This window comes from Trachemys scripta, chromosome 24, assembly GCF_013100865.1.
Source record: "Trachemys scripta elegans isolate TJP31775 chromosome 24, CAS_Tse_1.0, whole genome shotgun sequence".
In the NCBI taxonomy this organism is placed as follows: Eukaryota; Metazoa; Chordata; order Testudines; family Emydidae; genus Trachemys; species Trachemys scripta.
This window is the reverse complement of record NC_048321.1, coordinates 13,093,187-13,105,042: the sequence shown is the minus strand read 5'-3', so window position 1 is coordinate 13,105,042 and position 11,856 is coordinate 13,093,187. Positions and strand designations below refer to the sequence as shown.

At 50.5% G+C, this 11,856-nt stretch overlaps 1 protein-coding gene across 1 annotated transcript; it reads left to right on the top strand.

Annotated features, from left to right (window-relative positions):
- The first annotated feature begins 625 nt into the window (after positions 1-625).
- On the top strand, positions 626-3,761 carry LOC117869781 (chemokine-like receptor 1). The gene is made up of 2 exons (XM_034756874.1): positions 626-712; positions 2,565-3,761. The coding sequence occupies exon 2, from the start codon at positions 2,566-2,568 to the stop codon at positions 3,655-3,657; it is 1,092 nt and encodes a 363-aa protein (XP_034612765.1). The 5' UTR covers positions 626-712; position 2,565; the 3' UTR covers positions 3,658-3,761.
- The last annotated feature ends 8,095 nt before the right edge of the window (positions 3,762-11,856 follow it).

Below are 11,856 nucleotides of genomic sequence, written 5' to 3'. Positions count from 1 at the left end.
AGCTGGGCCTCCGGGTCACCAGGTCACCAGGTCACCAGTTGCTGGGGTATCCATTCTCCAGGCCATTGGCTGGGGTCCCCAGTTCCATCACAGGTCCTCTGTAACAACAAACTCCCTCTCCCATCACCTCGTTAAACCAGTAACACCCAGGGAAACCGAGTCCCACGCCGTCTGCATGCAAACCATTGGAAAAACAAGGAAAAAACCCAGAAAATCCCCCACTTTGTTATACCACTGAGATTGTGTAAAGGGAGCAGGGATGGAACTTGAAAGAGTCGAGACTCCTGGGGTCTCACCCATGGTGTAGGAGGGGAGTGCTGTCTAGTGAGTTAGAACAGGGGTGAGGGTGGGAGTTGGGACTTCTGGGTTCTCTCCCCCATTCTGGGAGGGGAGTGGGGTCTAAGTGGGTTAAGGAGGGTGGGGGGCGTGATAAAAAGTAAACAGGGAACTTAGAACAATACCAGAGAGGGGAGCACAGGGCAGTCCTGAGAAGCTGTCTGATCCCTTTGCTAGCAACAAATCACCAGAGGAAATGAAAGTGCTGAGGCTGCTCCAGATGTGTTTCTGCAGCCCCAGACCCAAACCCTTTCTCCTCCTTCCCCTTTCCCATGACCCCTTCAAGTTTCCCAGCCTGGCCAGAGTGCAAGCTGCTGGGGCCACGGTAGGAGACCCGCTCTAGGGATCCACAGAGAGACGTCCCTCTGAGACCTGGGTAAGGAAAGGCTCAGATCCTTCCAACTCAGCCCCGGGTCCCTCACAGCTCCCCTCCCCAGGCATGGTCCCTCTTGGGAGGAGTCCCCCAATACCCCAGCTTGCCCTCGACAGAGCTAGTGGATCCCCCAGGTAGATGGCAGGGCCATGGCTCTGCAGAGGGTGCGGTCGGGGCTGTGCTGAGTCAGGGAAGATTTGGGAATGGACCAGCAGGCCCTGGGGGCTGGCTGTGAATGGAGCCTGCTGGCCCCATATCCCCACCAGTGTGGAGATACCACCCCAACACCCAGCTGCTCCAGCCCTGGATGGGAGATATCTTATTCCCACACCACACAACCACCCCATCCCTATTCCCACATCGGTACAGCTGCACCCCACTTTGGTCTGTGGGGGTATGGCCTGGTTTGGCTCCTCTCTCTCCTACCCCCCACTGATTGGTCTAGTCAGAATTGGATTAGACCAACCCCTGCCCCAGAAACTCCCCCCCCTTTATCTCTCAATATCCTTGTCACGGAGTATGGGGGGACACAAGGCCCTGCACCCCTGGCTTCCTGCGATTCACCATGACTCTCAGCCAGCCAGTAAAGCAGGTTTATTTATATGACAGGAATACAGTCCAAGACAGGTCTTGCAGGCACAGACAACAGGACTCTTCCCCCCCGCAATTAGGTGCATCTTGGGGTCCCAGGGCACCACAGCCCCCTTGGGAGGTCAGAGCTCTGTCTGCCTCCCAGCCATTCCACCAGCCAGCTCTGACACTCTCACTCCCCCAGCATCTCCTCCTCCAGCCTTTGTTCAGTTTCCCAGGCAAAGGTGTCACCTGGCCTCTAACCCCTTCCTGGGTTCTCACATTACATGCTCAGATATCCTCCCTCGGTCAGTCTCCCATCCCCCAATGCAGACCGTCTTAGCCAAACTCCCCTCTCAGCATTCAAAGACCACATTAAGAATAGTCCCAGTTCATCACAATCCTGCAGACAGTTATTGAGTAGCACTGAGATGTGGCCAATTAGCGGAGGGCGTGGGGACATGGTTGCCAATTAGCAGGTGCTGTGGGTGAGGGGAGACGGGGAGGAAGCAGCTCCACCCCTACAGGAGACAAACAGGGATATCCCGCCCCCCAGGAAAGGGAATGCCCCACCCCCTCTGCAAGGGGAAGAAGGGGGAATGGTTTTCACCCTGTCTCACTCTACTTATCTCCAGAGCTGGTCAGGAAACTTTTGACAAGATGGTTTTATGTCTAAAACAGCTGATTCATTGACATCAATGTTTTTCTGGGAATGTCACCAATTTCCTGACCCAAAAAAGTTTTTTGGGAAAAAAGTTGTGACATTGCAGATGAAAAAATCTGATTATTTCAGAACACGTTTTTTGGGGGGGAACAATTAAGCTAATTATCATTTGTAAAAACAATTAAAAAGAAATAAAAAGCAGGTGGTATTGAAAATGCCACATTTAGAAATGATCAGAACGGAGGGTTTTGATGAGAGTGGATTCTCCACCATGGGCAATTTTGGTAGCAGGGTGGGATTGGTTTGAAGAGATCTGCTCTAGTTCCAACAGGAATTAATTAGAGGACATTCTCTGGCCTGTATTGTAAAGGTCAGACTCGATTATCACAATGGTGCCTCTGGCCTTGGAATCTATGATTGTCCTGAACCGATTTTTGGTTTTTGGTTCATGAAAACGTTGAGATTTCAAGATTTGTCTCCAATTCAGGATGGGACAATTTTTCAAAAGTTTCAAAAATTTGTGGCATGGGAAAAATGTATTCTGCCCAGCTCTGCTAACCCCCTGCTCTCGCGTCCCACCGGCACTAACAGTGACAGTGGATCTGGGTTTGGATGTTGTAGGATGGAGGAGACCACAACCTTCCAGCTCCCCTGGGCCCACCCCACCTTTCCATATGTGAACAGCACCTTCAGGAATCCCTACCAGGACGGAGAAGAGAATGGAGCCCAGCGTGGATGGATAGGAGTTCTCTTTGCCATCCTCTTCGGTCTGGGATTCCTACTCGGAGTAACGGGCAATGGCCTGGTTATCTTCATCACCAGCTTCCGGATGACGAAGACGGTGGTCTCTATCTGGTACCTCAACCTGGCCGTGGCCGACTTCATCTTCACCTCCTTTCTCTCCATTGAGGTGGCCTATGCAGCGCTGAACTTCCACTGGCCCTTTGGCCAGACACTGTGTAAGATCCACAGTGCAGTGTCCTTTCTCAACCTTTTCGCCAGTGTCTTCCTCCTCACCATCATCAGCATCGACCGCTGTGTCTCTGTGGCCTGGCCGGTCTGGGCCCACAACCACCGCTCCCCCCGGCTGGCTTTCTGGGTGGCTGTGGCTGTTTGGCTTGCAGCTCTGGCTCTCAGTGCACCATATATAATTTTCCGGGACATTAGGAGCTTCCCGCTTGAAGGGGACAACACCATCTGCTACAACAACTACATCCCAATGGGAAACTTCACTAGCGAGGAGGTGGCCATGTTGTGGAAGCATCGACACCAGGCCATGGTGCTCACCAGCTTTGTTGCTGGGTTCTTGGTGCCGTTGGCCGTCATCCTGACCTGCTACGGAGTCATGGTGGCCAAACTGATGAGGAACCATCTGGTGCACTCTGGCAGGCCCTACAAGATTATGGTGGCCGTGGTGACGGCCTTCTTCCTCTGCTGGTTCCCCTACCACCTCTCTAACCTATTGGCCATGTCAGCAAAAGGGGTGAATCCAGCAATACAGGTGCTCCTTGATGTCGCGCTTCCCTTGGCCTACCTGAACAGCTGCCTCAACCCTGCCCTGTATGCCTTCATGGGCTGGAGCTGCAAGGACACGCTGTGGCGCTCTGTGGTCTTGGCCTTCCAGATGGCCTTCTGTGAGGCTGAGACCCAGGTCAACCTCCGCAGAAAGAGCCAGGACAGCAGTAGATCAGAGGTGGAATTGCCCCCATTATGATCAGTCTACTGACACCTCTCCCTTCCCCAAGCTGAGGATAGAAGCCCAGGAGTCCTGGCTCCCAACCCCCACCTCCCTGCTCCAACCCACTAGACCCCAATCCCCTTCCCTGAGCCGGGGATAGAACCCAGGAGTCCTGGGTCCCATCCCCCCCACTCTAACCTACTAGACCCCACTCCCCTGAGCCGGGGATAGAACCCAGGAGTCCTGGGTCCCATCCCTCCCACTCTAACCTACTAGACCCCACTCCCCTGAGCCGGGGATAGAACCCAGGAGTCCTGGGTCCCATCCCCCCCCCATTCTAACCTAGTAGACCCCACTGCCTTCCCCTGAGCAGGGGATAGAATCCAGGAGTCCTGGGTCCCATCCCCCCCCACTCTAACCTACTAGCGCCCACTCCCCTTCCCTGAGCTGGGGATAGAACCCAGGAGTCCCTGCTCTATTCACCGGACCCCACTCCCCTCCCAGAGCTATCACCTAGCTTGGATGGAATCCTGTGTGAGGCAAACAATAAAGGCCTCAGTGTTAACGTCGATTCTGGCTTTGTTTTTCCGAAAAGAGGAACCAGCAAGGAAAGAGAACCAGAACCTGCCACTTCCCCCAATTTACATTTGGCCACAGGATTAAGGAGACTCGGCCCTCTGGGGTCAGGAGTTCAGTTCCCAGCCTATAAGCCAGGACTTCAGACCCGGAGTTTCCGATGCTGTAAAAAAATCCTGCATTTGCCTGTTTAGATGATAAAATCTTTGGGACTGATGCCCAGTGCCCCTGCTCTGACCCACTAGCCCCTCTCTTTCCCAGATCTGGGAAAGAACCCCGGAGACCAAGGCTAGAAAGGGTCATTGTGCTCAGACTGCAGTCTGACCTCCTGGATAACACAGGCCATAAAATTTTCTTAAAAATTATGCCTAGTGTTTATCTTTCAGAAAAACATTCAATCTTGATCTAAAATTTGCTAGTGATGGAGAATCCATCCCAATTCTTGGTAAATTGCTCCAGTGGTTAATTATCCTCACCGTTAAGTGTTGCCTGCCACAATCTATCTATTGAGCCCAGAGAAGGAGGAGCAGGGCCAAGTTGAGGAACCAGAAGATGTTGACCATCCTCTCCATGAAGAAGCCAGGGAGGAAGATGATGTAGTCATTCAAAAACATCCCAGCGAGGAAGGTCAGGCCACAGAGCATCAGAAAGATGTACATTATCATGTTACCTAGCAGCTCTGTGTTCTTGGGGAACCAGGGTGCAGTGCCCAGCCTGTCTGACTCATGAAAGACCTTCTCCCTGCAGCCTCTGCTTGAATCAAAACCATTCAGAGGAAAGACTTACCAAAAGGAATGAAAAGGTCATGGGAGACAGACCTAAACCCCTGGAACAAGGGTGACAGAATTAAGGAAACTCCTCTTACCCCATTTGCATCGAAGATGGGACGAGGAGGTATCTCCATGAGCATACAGCATGGAGGACAGAGATTCCAAGGCAAGAACTGCATGGAACTCTGGGACCAGAAAAGCAGGGAAGCACGGCATGATGGGGAATCTCTGCTCCAGATGTTAATGAACCCGCCTGCACACACCCAGCTCAGCAGTTATCAGACCAATTCTAGTAATAAATCCTTTATTGACATCCAAAATAGCGAAGCTCCCTAATTGTATTTTGAGCTCCCTCCAAGGAACACCGCCCAAAACCAGGAAAGATCCGTTCCTATTGTCTAACCTCAACAAAACAACTTTGGTATACTCCCTTGAGCCACCAGTTTACCCATAAACAAATCTAGTGTTCTCCCTTGAACCATTGTTCTTTCCCTTCAAAGACGCCTACCCACGCTCAAGTAAGTGTTTTGATGCCTGGATCCAACATCTGCAACAGTTCCACTGGGACTTCATCTTCTCCTGACTGATTGTGCTGGAGGCTCTGCCTGACTCCAGCACTCCAGACCCTCAGCTACCACCACCACCTGGGATCCCTGATTGATTCAAGCTTCACAAAGTGGTGAGAACCCAGCGCTCTCTCTCTCTCTTTATGCATACCCTTCTGACCCTGACTTCTGTGGTCAGTTATGGTTTTCTAATCCTTACTTTTGCAATCAAATTTAAGTTAGATTTAATATTATAACTGTTTTGTTTGTTTGGCTCCCCTGGTTATTACCCAGCAATAGATAACTTTCATGGTTAAGCTGGTTGCTCCTCTCACTCTCTCTCTCTCCCCCACCTCCTGGGTGTTTTTTGGTTTCCTCATTCACTCTGCAGCAACGCTCCTTGTACCTCAGCTCAAAGATCTCTGAAATGCCCCCAAATCCTCTGGGGTTTGCTCATCAAGTGGGTTATTACCAGAACAACTATAACATGAAAGTGGGGATAGGGACGTGCTGAACCTGGGACATATGAGGGTGGCAGCTTGAAAGTGCTGCTTGACCCAGCCTGAGTCCAGGGACATCTAAGGGGTCAGCTTGGGGGAGGGGAGGGGAGGGGGGGAGGGAGAGAGAGAGAGAGAGAGAGACAGAGAGAGAGAGTGTGTGTGTGTGTGTGTGTGTACGTACGCAACTGATTGGGTGGGAGGGATAGCTCAGTGGTTTGCACATTGGCCTGCTAAACTCAGTGTTGTGAGTTCAATCCTTGAGGGGGCTACTTAGGGATCTGGGGCAAAATCAGTACTTGGTCCTGCTAGTGAAGGCAGGGGGCTGGACTCAATGACCCATCCCTTCCAGTTCTAGGAGATAGGATATCTCCATTAATTTTTTTGTGGGGGGGGGGCTGGAAGAACCCAGCCTGGGGAACCGAGGTCATGCAGGATAGTTCCACGGAGAGGGAACTTGCAGCAGGGAGAAGTAGAGCTCCGTATGAGAACACAAGTGACACAAGCAGTAGATTGATAGAAGTACAGACCCCCCGCCTCCTCCCCCCAGAAGAGTAAACCTAAGAAATGAGCGTACCCCAAAGTAATGGGCAAATCTGGTAACAAATCGGTGGAGGAATGTGGGCAGCATGTGACCCTAATCATGTGGTACTTGTTGAGTAGTTGCTGCGGAATGGGAAAACTGAGGCACAGATTGTCTCTTCCTTTTTCAGACTAAGCTCCTTTAGCGAGGTCTCCCTCTCACAGAATATTTGGTAACATCCTGTAACTTTTAAGTTAAGAATCGTTAGAATAACTGTAGGACCATGCAATAAGGAGTTAAAGAGTTGTGCCTTAAAAGTAAAGATTTTGTGAAAGTGAAAGAGCTTTTGGTAGGGATCATTAGTGAGATCAGGGAAGTAGAGATGGCTGGAAAAACCCCCGTGGCTGCTCGCTTGAGACAGGAGAAAACCAACAGGTTAGAGAGATGGGTAACGAAGAAGGGGAAATGCCCCTGGGAAAGCGGATGCTTTAAGGGTGAGAATCCCCTGACCGAAGCGAGCCTGAGCTTTGAACAATATTGCAGAACCTTTAAGCCACGGGGTAGCGCAAAGGATGCGGCCGCTGCCTGGGCATTATTTGATGCATGTCCGGACATGGCTGAAATGGTAAAGGGAAGGCAGGAACCAGAGCTGGAGAAAAAGCAGTTACAGCAGCGTTTGAACAAATGTGAGACAGATGGGTGTGAATTGATAGCAGAAAAGCTTCAGACGGTGACTCTATGTAGAAATACGCAAGAGGAGAGAGACAAGGCCAGCAGGAATGCAGAACAGTATACGAAAGAGTTAACACACAAAACAATGTTGTTAGAAGAAGCGAAAGCAGCAACTCGCTTCCTGGCAGATGAGAATAAGGCAGTCAAGGCAGCAGCAGGACATCAGGCATGTGAGGTTAGTAAATTGTGTGCCCAACTTAGTGCCCATAAGGGGGTGGTAGCGGCTGTAAGGTTGAGAGAGGATTGTGATTTGCAGCCCTCTGGGAAAATAGAGAAGCGTCTGATGCTGACCCCCAAAACCCATTCAACCCTGATTGGCCACACAGGCATAATGTTGCCCCTGTTTCCACAAGGGAGGTTAAACACATAGTTGCAGGAGCCGATCTTCCCACAATGGAGCTCACCACGGACACAGTAAGATGGTCTCCTAGTCAAGCCAAGGCTATTGCCGAGAGACTGGGGCCACTGAGCCGTGACACAGCCGTTGCATGGCTGGCCCGTGTTTGGCAAATGTACCCCTCTGCTGACGGCATGGACTTAACCCAATTGGCTCAGTTATGCACCTCTCCTTGTGATGCGGATGCTCTGGACATCGGCATAGGTTCTTGGGAGCGGACTGCCACTGGGCCCCGGGAATGCATGATAAGTGCTCTCAAAATATTACTGCCTGCATCTTCCTGCAAGAAACTATATATAATGGAAGAGCAGAAACCAGGAGAGGCCCCCGAATCTTACCTAATTGGAAAGAAAATGCTGGCAGCTCTCTCTGATTCATTCCCCCAGACAGAAGTTAATGGGATTATCACTTCCCATTATCAGGGACCCGAATTAGTACAGAGCACTTATGCAGGACTAAATTCTCAGACAAAACTGACCACGGGGGCTGTGGATGTAGAACACCTAACCTGGAGTGAACTAGCAGCAAAAATCAAACAGGCAGGGGACTTGCTACAGGAGACTGGCGTCTTAAAAAGACAAATCAGCAAAAAGACTATCTCAGAGCCAGTACAGGCCATTAAATTTGTGAATAATGGTCCTCACCCTTCCAGTCGCCCTCCCAACGATAACCCCACTGCCTCCCACAACCCTGGGCAGCGCCGACCCAAGGAGAGCCTTAGGAACGTGATTTAGATGGAGCTGGTGAATTTAGGAGAGGATATGGGAAAATATGATTGTCAGCCCCTCAGCATCCTGATTAATGCTTTGTCTCAGGTCATGTGGAGAATAGAGTTAATGCAGGGAGCCCCCCGCCGCCCCACTGCCCTGGTATGGAGTGTGTTCCCCACGCCCACTCCCTGTCAAAACCAGACCCCTGCCCCCTCCTCTGAGTGGAGTCTCTCGAGGGAGTCGGCTGAGCAGTAGGGGTGCCCGGGTCACCGCGGGCCTCCCAAGCTGATCGCAAGCCTTCAGTGCAATGTATGGGGGAGACCCACTGTGAGGGCTACAGTGGGGAACCCAGGGATATTTGCCCAATTGCTAGTGGACACCAGAGCATCAGTAAATGTTATAAGTCCTCGGTGGATCTCCGGGAGGAGACCCACTGATGAACAGGAAAGAACTGACACCTGGGTGACTCACACAAAGGGGCATCAGAAAAATCACTCAGAAGAGGCACATTGGAACAACAGAGCTGATGCCTTAGCCAAAGCTGCTGCTACTAGGAACCACACTAGAGACACAGACCAGGTAGAACAAATAGAGGCAGGAACTACCCGGGGAAAAACTTTAGGCAAAGGAATAGATACCTTGGGCTTAAGTACCCTTCAAGATGGGGATACAGAAATCCAGTCCTTAGCCAGGACAGGGAAAGATCCCACAGTGGATGCAGGTGTTCAAAGGCACTGAATAGTCCCCAGCCAGGTACAGAGGGACCTGATTCAGTTTGTGCATGAGCAAGGGCATAGAGGAAAAGAGGATACTTTAAATAGGGTTAAAGATACAGGGTGGTGACCAGGCATGAAAGCAGATAGAGATCAATGGTAAGAGAACTGTCTGCAGTGCGCCATGGTTAATACTGATTGCCAGGTTAAAAAAAATGCATTGGGGCACCAAAGAATAGAGGGTGCCTGGTCCCGGATTCAGACAGATTACATAGGCCCTTTACCCACCATCAGTAGAGGGAATAAATACTGGCTGGTAATAGTAGATCCCTTCTCCAAATGGATGGAAGCCATCCCTACTAAAAGCAACCCTGCCTCGGGCATGGCTAAGCACCTCTTTAACATGGTTTTCTCAAGAATGGGAATTCCCAGAGTCATTGATTCAGACTTGGGATCCCATTTTGTGGAAGATGTTCTGCAAGAGCTATGTAAGGCTTTCGGCATTAAGCACTGTTTCCACATAGCTGGACACCCTGAATCCTCTGGACAAGTTGAATGAACCAATCGCACACTAAAGGAAGCTTTGAAAAAACAAGAAAAGAGCTCAGGGAGGGATTGGGATGAAAAGCTATGAATCATCTTAATGGCTCTAAGGCGATACATGGGTACACTCCCTTTGAAGTTATGACTGGAAGGCAAATGCGCACGCCTGAAAGATGGTGGTTGGGAGTGGAGCTGCCTAGTGCCTGGGAAGGGAAGGTGGGAACAGATGAACGGGTACAAACCTTAGCAGAGACGATAGCTGCTTTATACAAGTGAGTGGCAGCACAGCTAGGCATAGTACAGCAAAACATGGACAAAAAACTAGGCTGGGGAAAACCTCCTTAATATGGGTATTAGGCCAACCAGTGATGGACAGAAGGTTTTCAGCAAAGGAGCACTCTGTGACACACACCTGGGATGGCCCCTGCTCTGTTGTGAATCGGGCCAGCCCCACCGTTTGTCAGGTAGAAATCCTGAATGGAAAAAATGGGAAACCCTGGCGGAAATGGTTTCATTCCTCATAGCTCAAAGAGTGGAAGGGTAAACCACCTGACCCTCAAAGAATAGTATAACTGTCTTCTCCATCCTGCCAGCAAGAAGGAACGGCTTGGGGCTATTGGAAAATACGTGTCAGGTGGTCTGGTCAGTGCCTACCCCGATGTTGAGACAGGAAAAGGCCAGAGAAGTCTTCGACGCATTATGGTCACCCTCATGTAGGTCACTGCTTCATGTTTACTCTGCAATATTGGTCCCAGACTCCCCCACTATATACGGGGGGAGTGTGGGAGTTTGTTCTCTCTTCTCTGTTCTCACAGGTCCCGTACACGAGCCATGACATCCCAATGGTGCACCAGTCCCTGCTGTTCATAAGTGTTTGGAGTTTAATGCGGTCCAGGCTCTATGCTGTACCTGTGATCCCTCTGAGCCTCTGGAGGTGCTTGCCAGCTGGAGCCCAGGAAGTCAAATTGCTGTGCCACATGCATGGATTCTATGAGAATGGGAGCAACCCCCGGGCCCTGTAGAGTCGCTACCAGTTGCCCCTGGGAAAGCGTTGCCAATCGCACGCAGAGTGCCACCGGAGAGTCACTCAAGTTTTGTTACCACCCCAGACTCCATCCCATTCTTCTGGAAGCCGTTGTGGTCTCAAATGGGACGTACACCCTCAAACACACCCAGTGACAGCCTCCTGGGTGGCGGAAGGTGCAGGGTAGCCCTGGTTTCCTCTGCTGTTTGGGGAGCAATCATGCCCCTACGTGTCATCATTGTCGTCGGAACCCAGACACCTCCGTTACTCGGAGTTGAACTGCGGCTGTCTCTGATCACGCCAGCAGACAAGAATATCACACGGTTCCTAGTAAATGGGGAACCGCTGAACTGGACTTTAGCTGGACATGACCTGATTCAGCAAGGTCCCCCAGACTGGGTAGTTCCATTAAAGGGCACACATTGTGACAAGCTCATGCCAACAATTTGGTTTAAATTCTATGGGCACATTACCATTTCGGAGGGATCCATGAGCCCGGATTGTACAGAATGGAACTGGGTCAACAACAAGAAACAGTTTTAAATTTTGACTCTCTGATCACAAACCTTGCTCCCCTCTGACATTTAAGAACCCCAATTTCAGGACCCCATACGTTGAAATTGGATCAACAAGAACATTTGGTTCTTCAACCTCAGACTTCTTGGAAGGAGGTTCAAATCCACTTAGAGGGCATGAATATTCCTCACATTGCACCTGTATGCGCCCCCTTGATTGGAACTAGCCTTAAGGGTTGGGATGAATGGGTAAGAATGTGGCAAGGGGCCAACCATGTAAATAGAGTAAAAAGGGAATTAAGTGATTGGATTTCACCTGTAAGAACAGGAATCTCTTTAGTTGATGCCACAAACATAGAAATTCTGGCTAATAAACTATTATATGCCACTGAAAATATAGGAAAGATGGGAACCCCATTAACAGCATCTTTGAAACAGTTAAGTGCGGAACAGCAGTTAAGAAGTAAGGTATTTCTGGGTGGGAAAGACTCATAGAGGGAGATGAAGAGTTAATGATGTCTGGTGTACAATCTCTCCAGAATAATGTCTCATTGGCTTCAGCGTGTGTACAAGCTCAGGCTCTCACCCAGAACGTAATCATGGGAATGCTTCAGCAAGCCATAGCAGGACCAATTCCCATGGATGCAATCAACTTGATTCGGCCCCATGTAACGGAGGAAGAATTAGTCC

Bases quoted from the DNA above. Each gene is read 5' to 3' on its own strand.
- LOC117869781 (XM_034756874.1), top strand. From the start codon at position 2,566: ATGGAGGAGACCACAACCTTCCAGCTCCCCTGGGCCCACCCCACCTTT.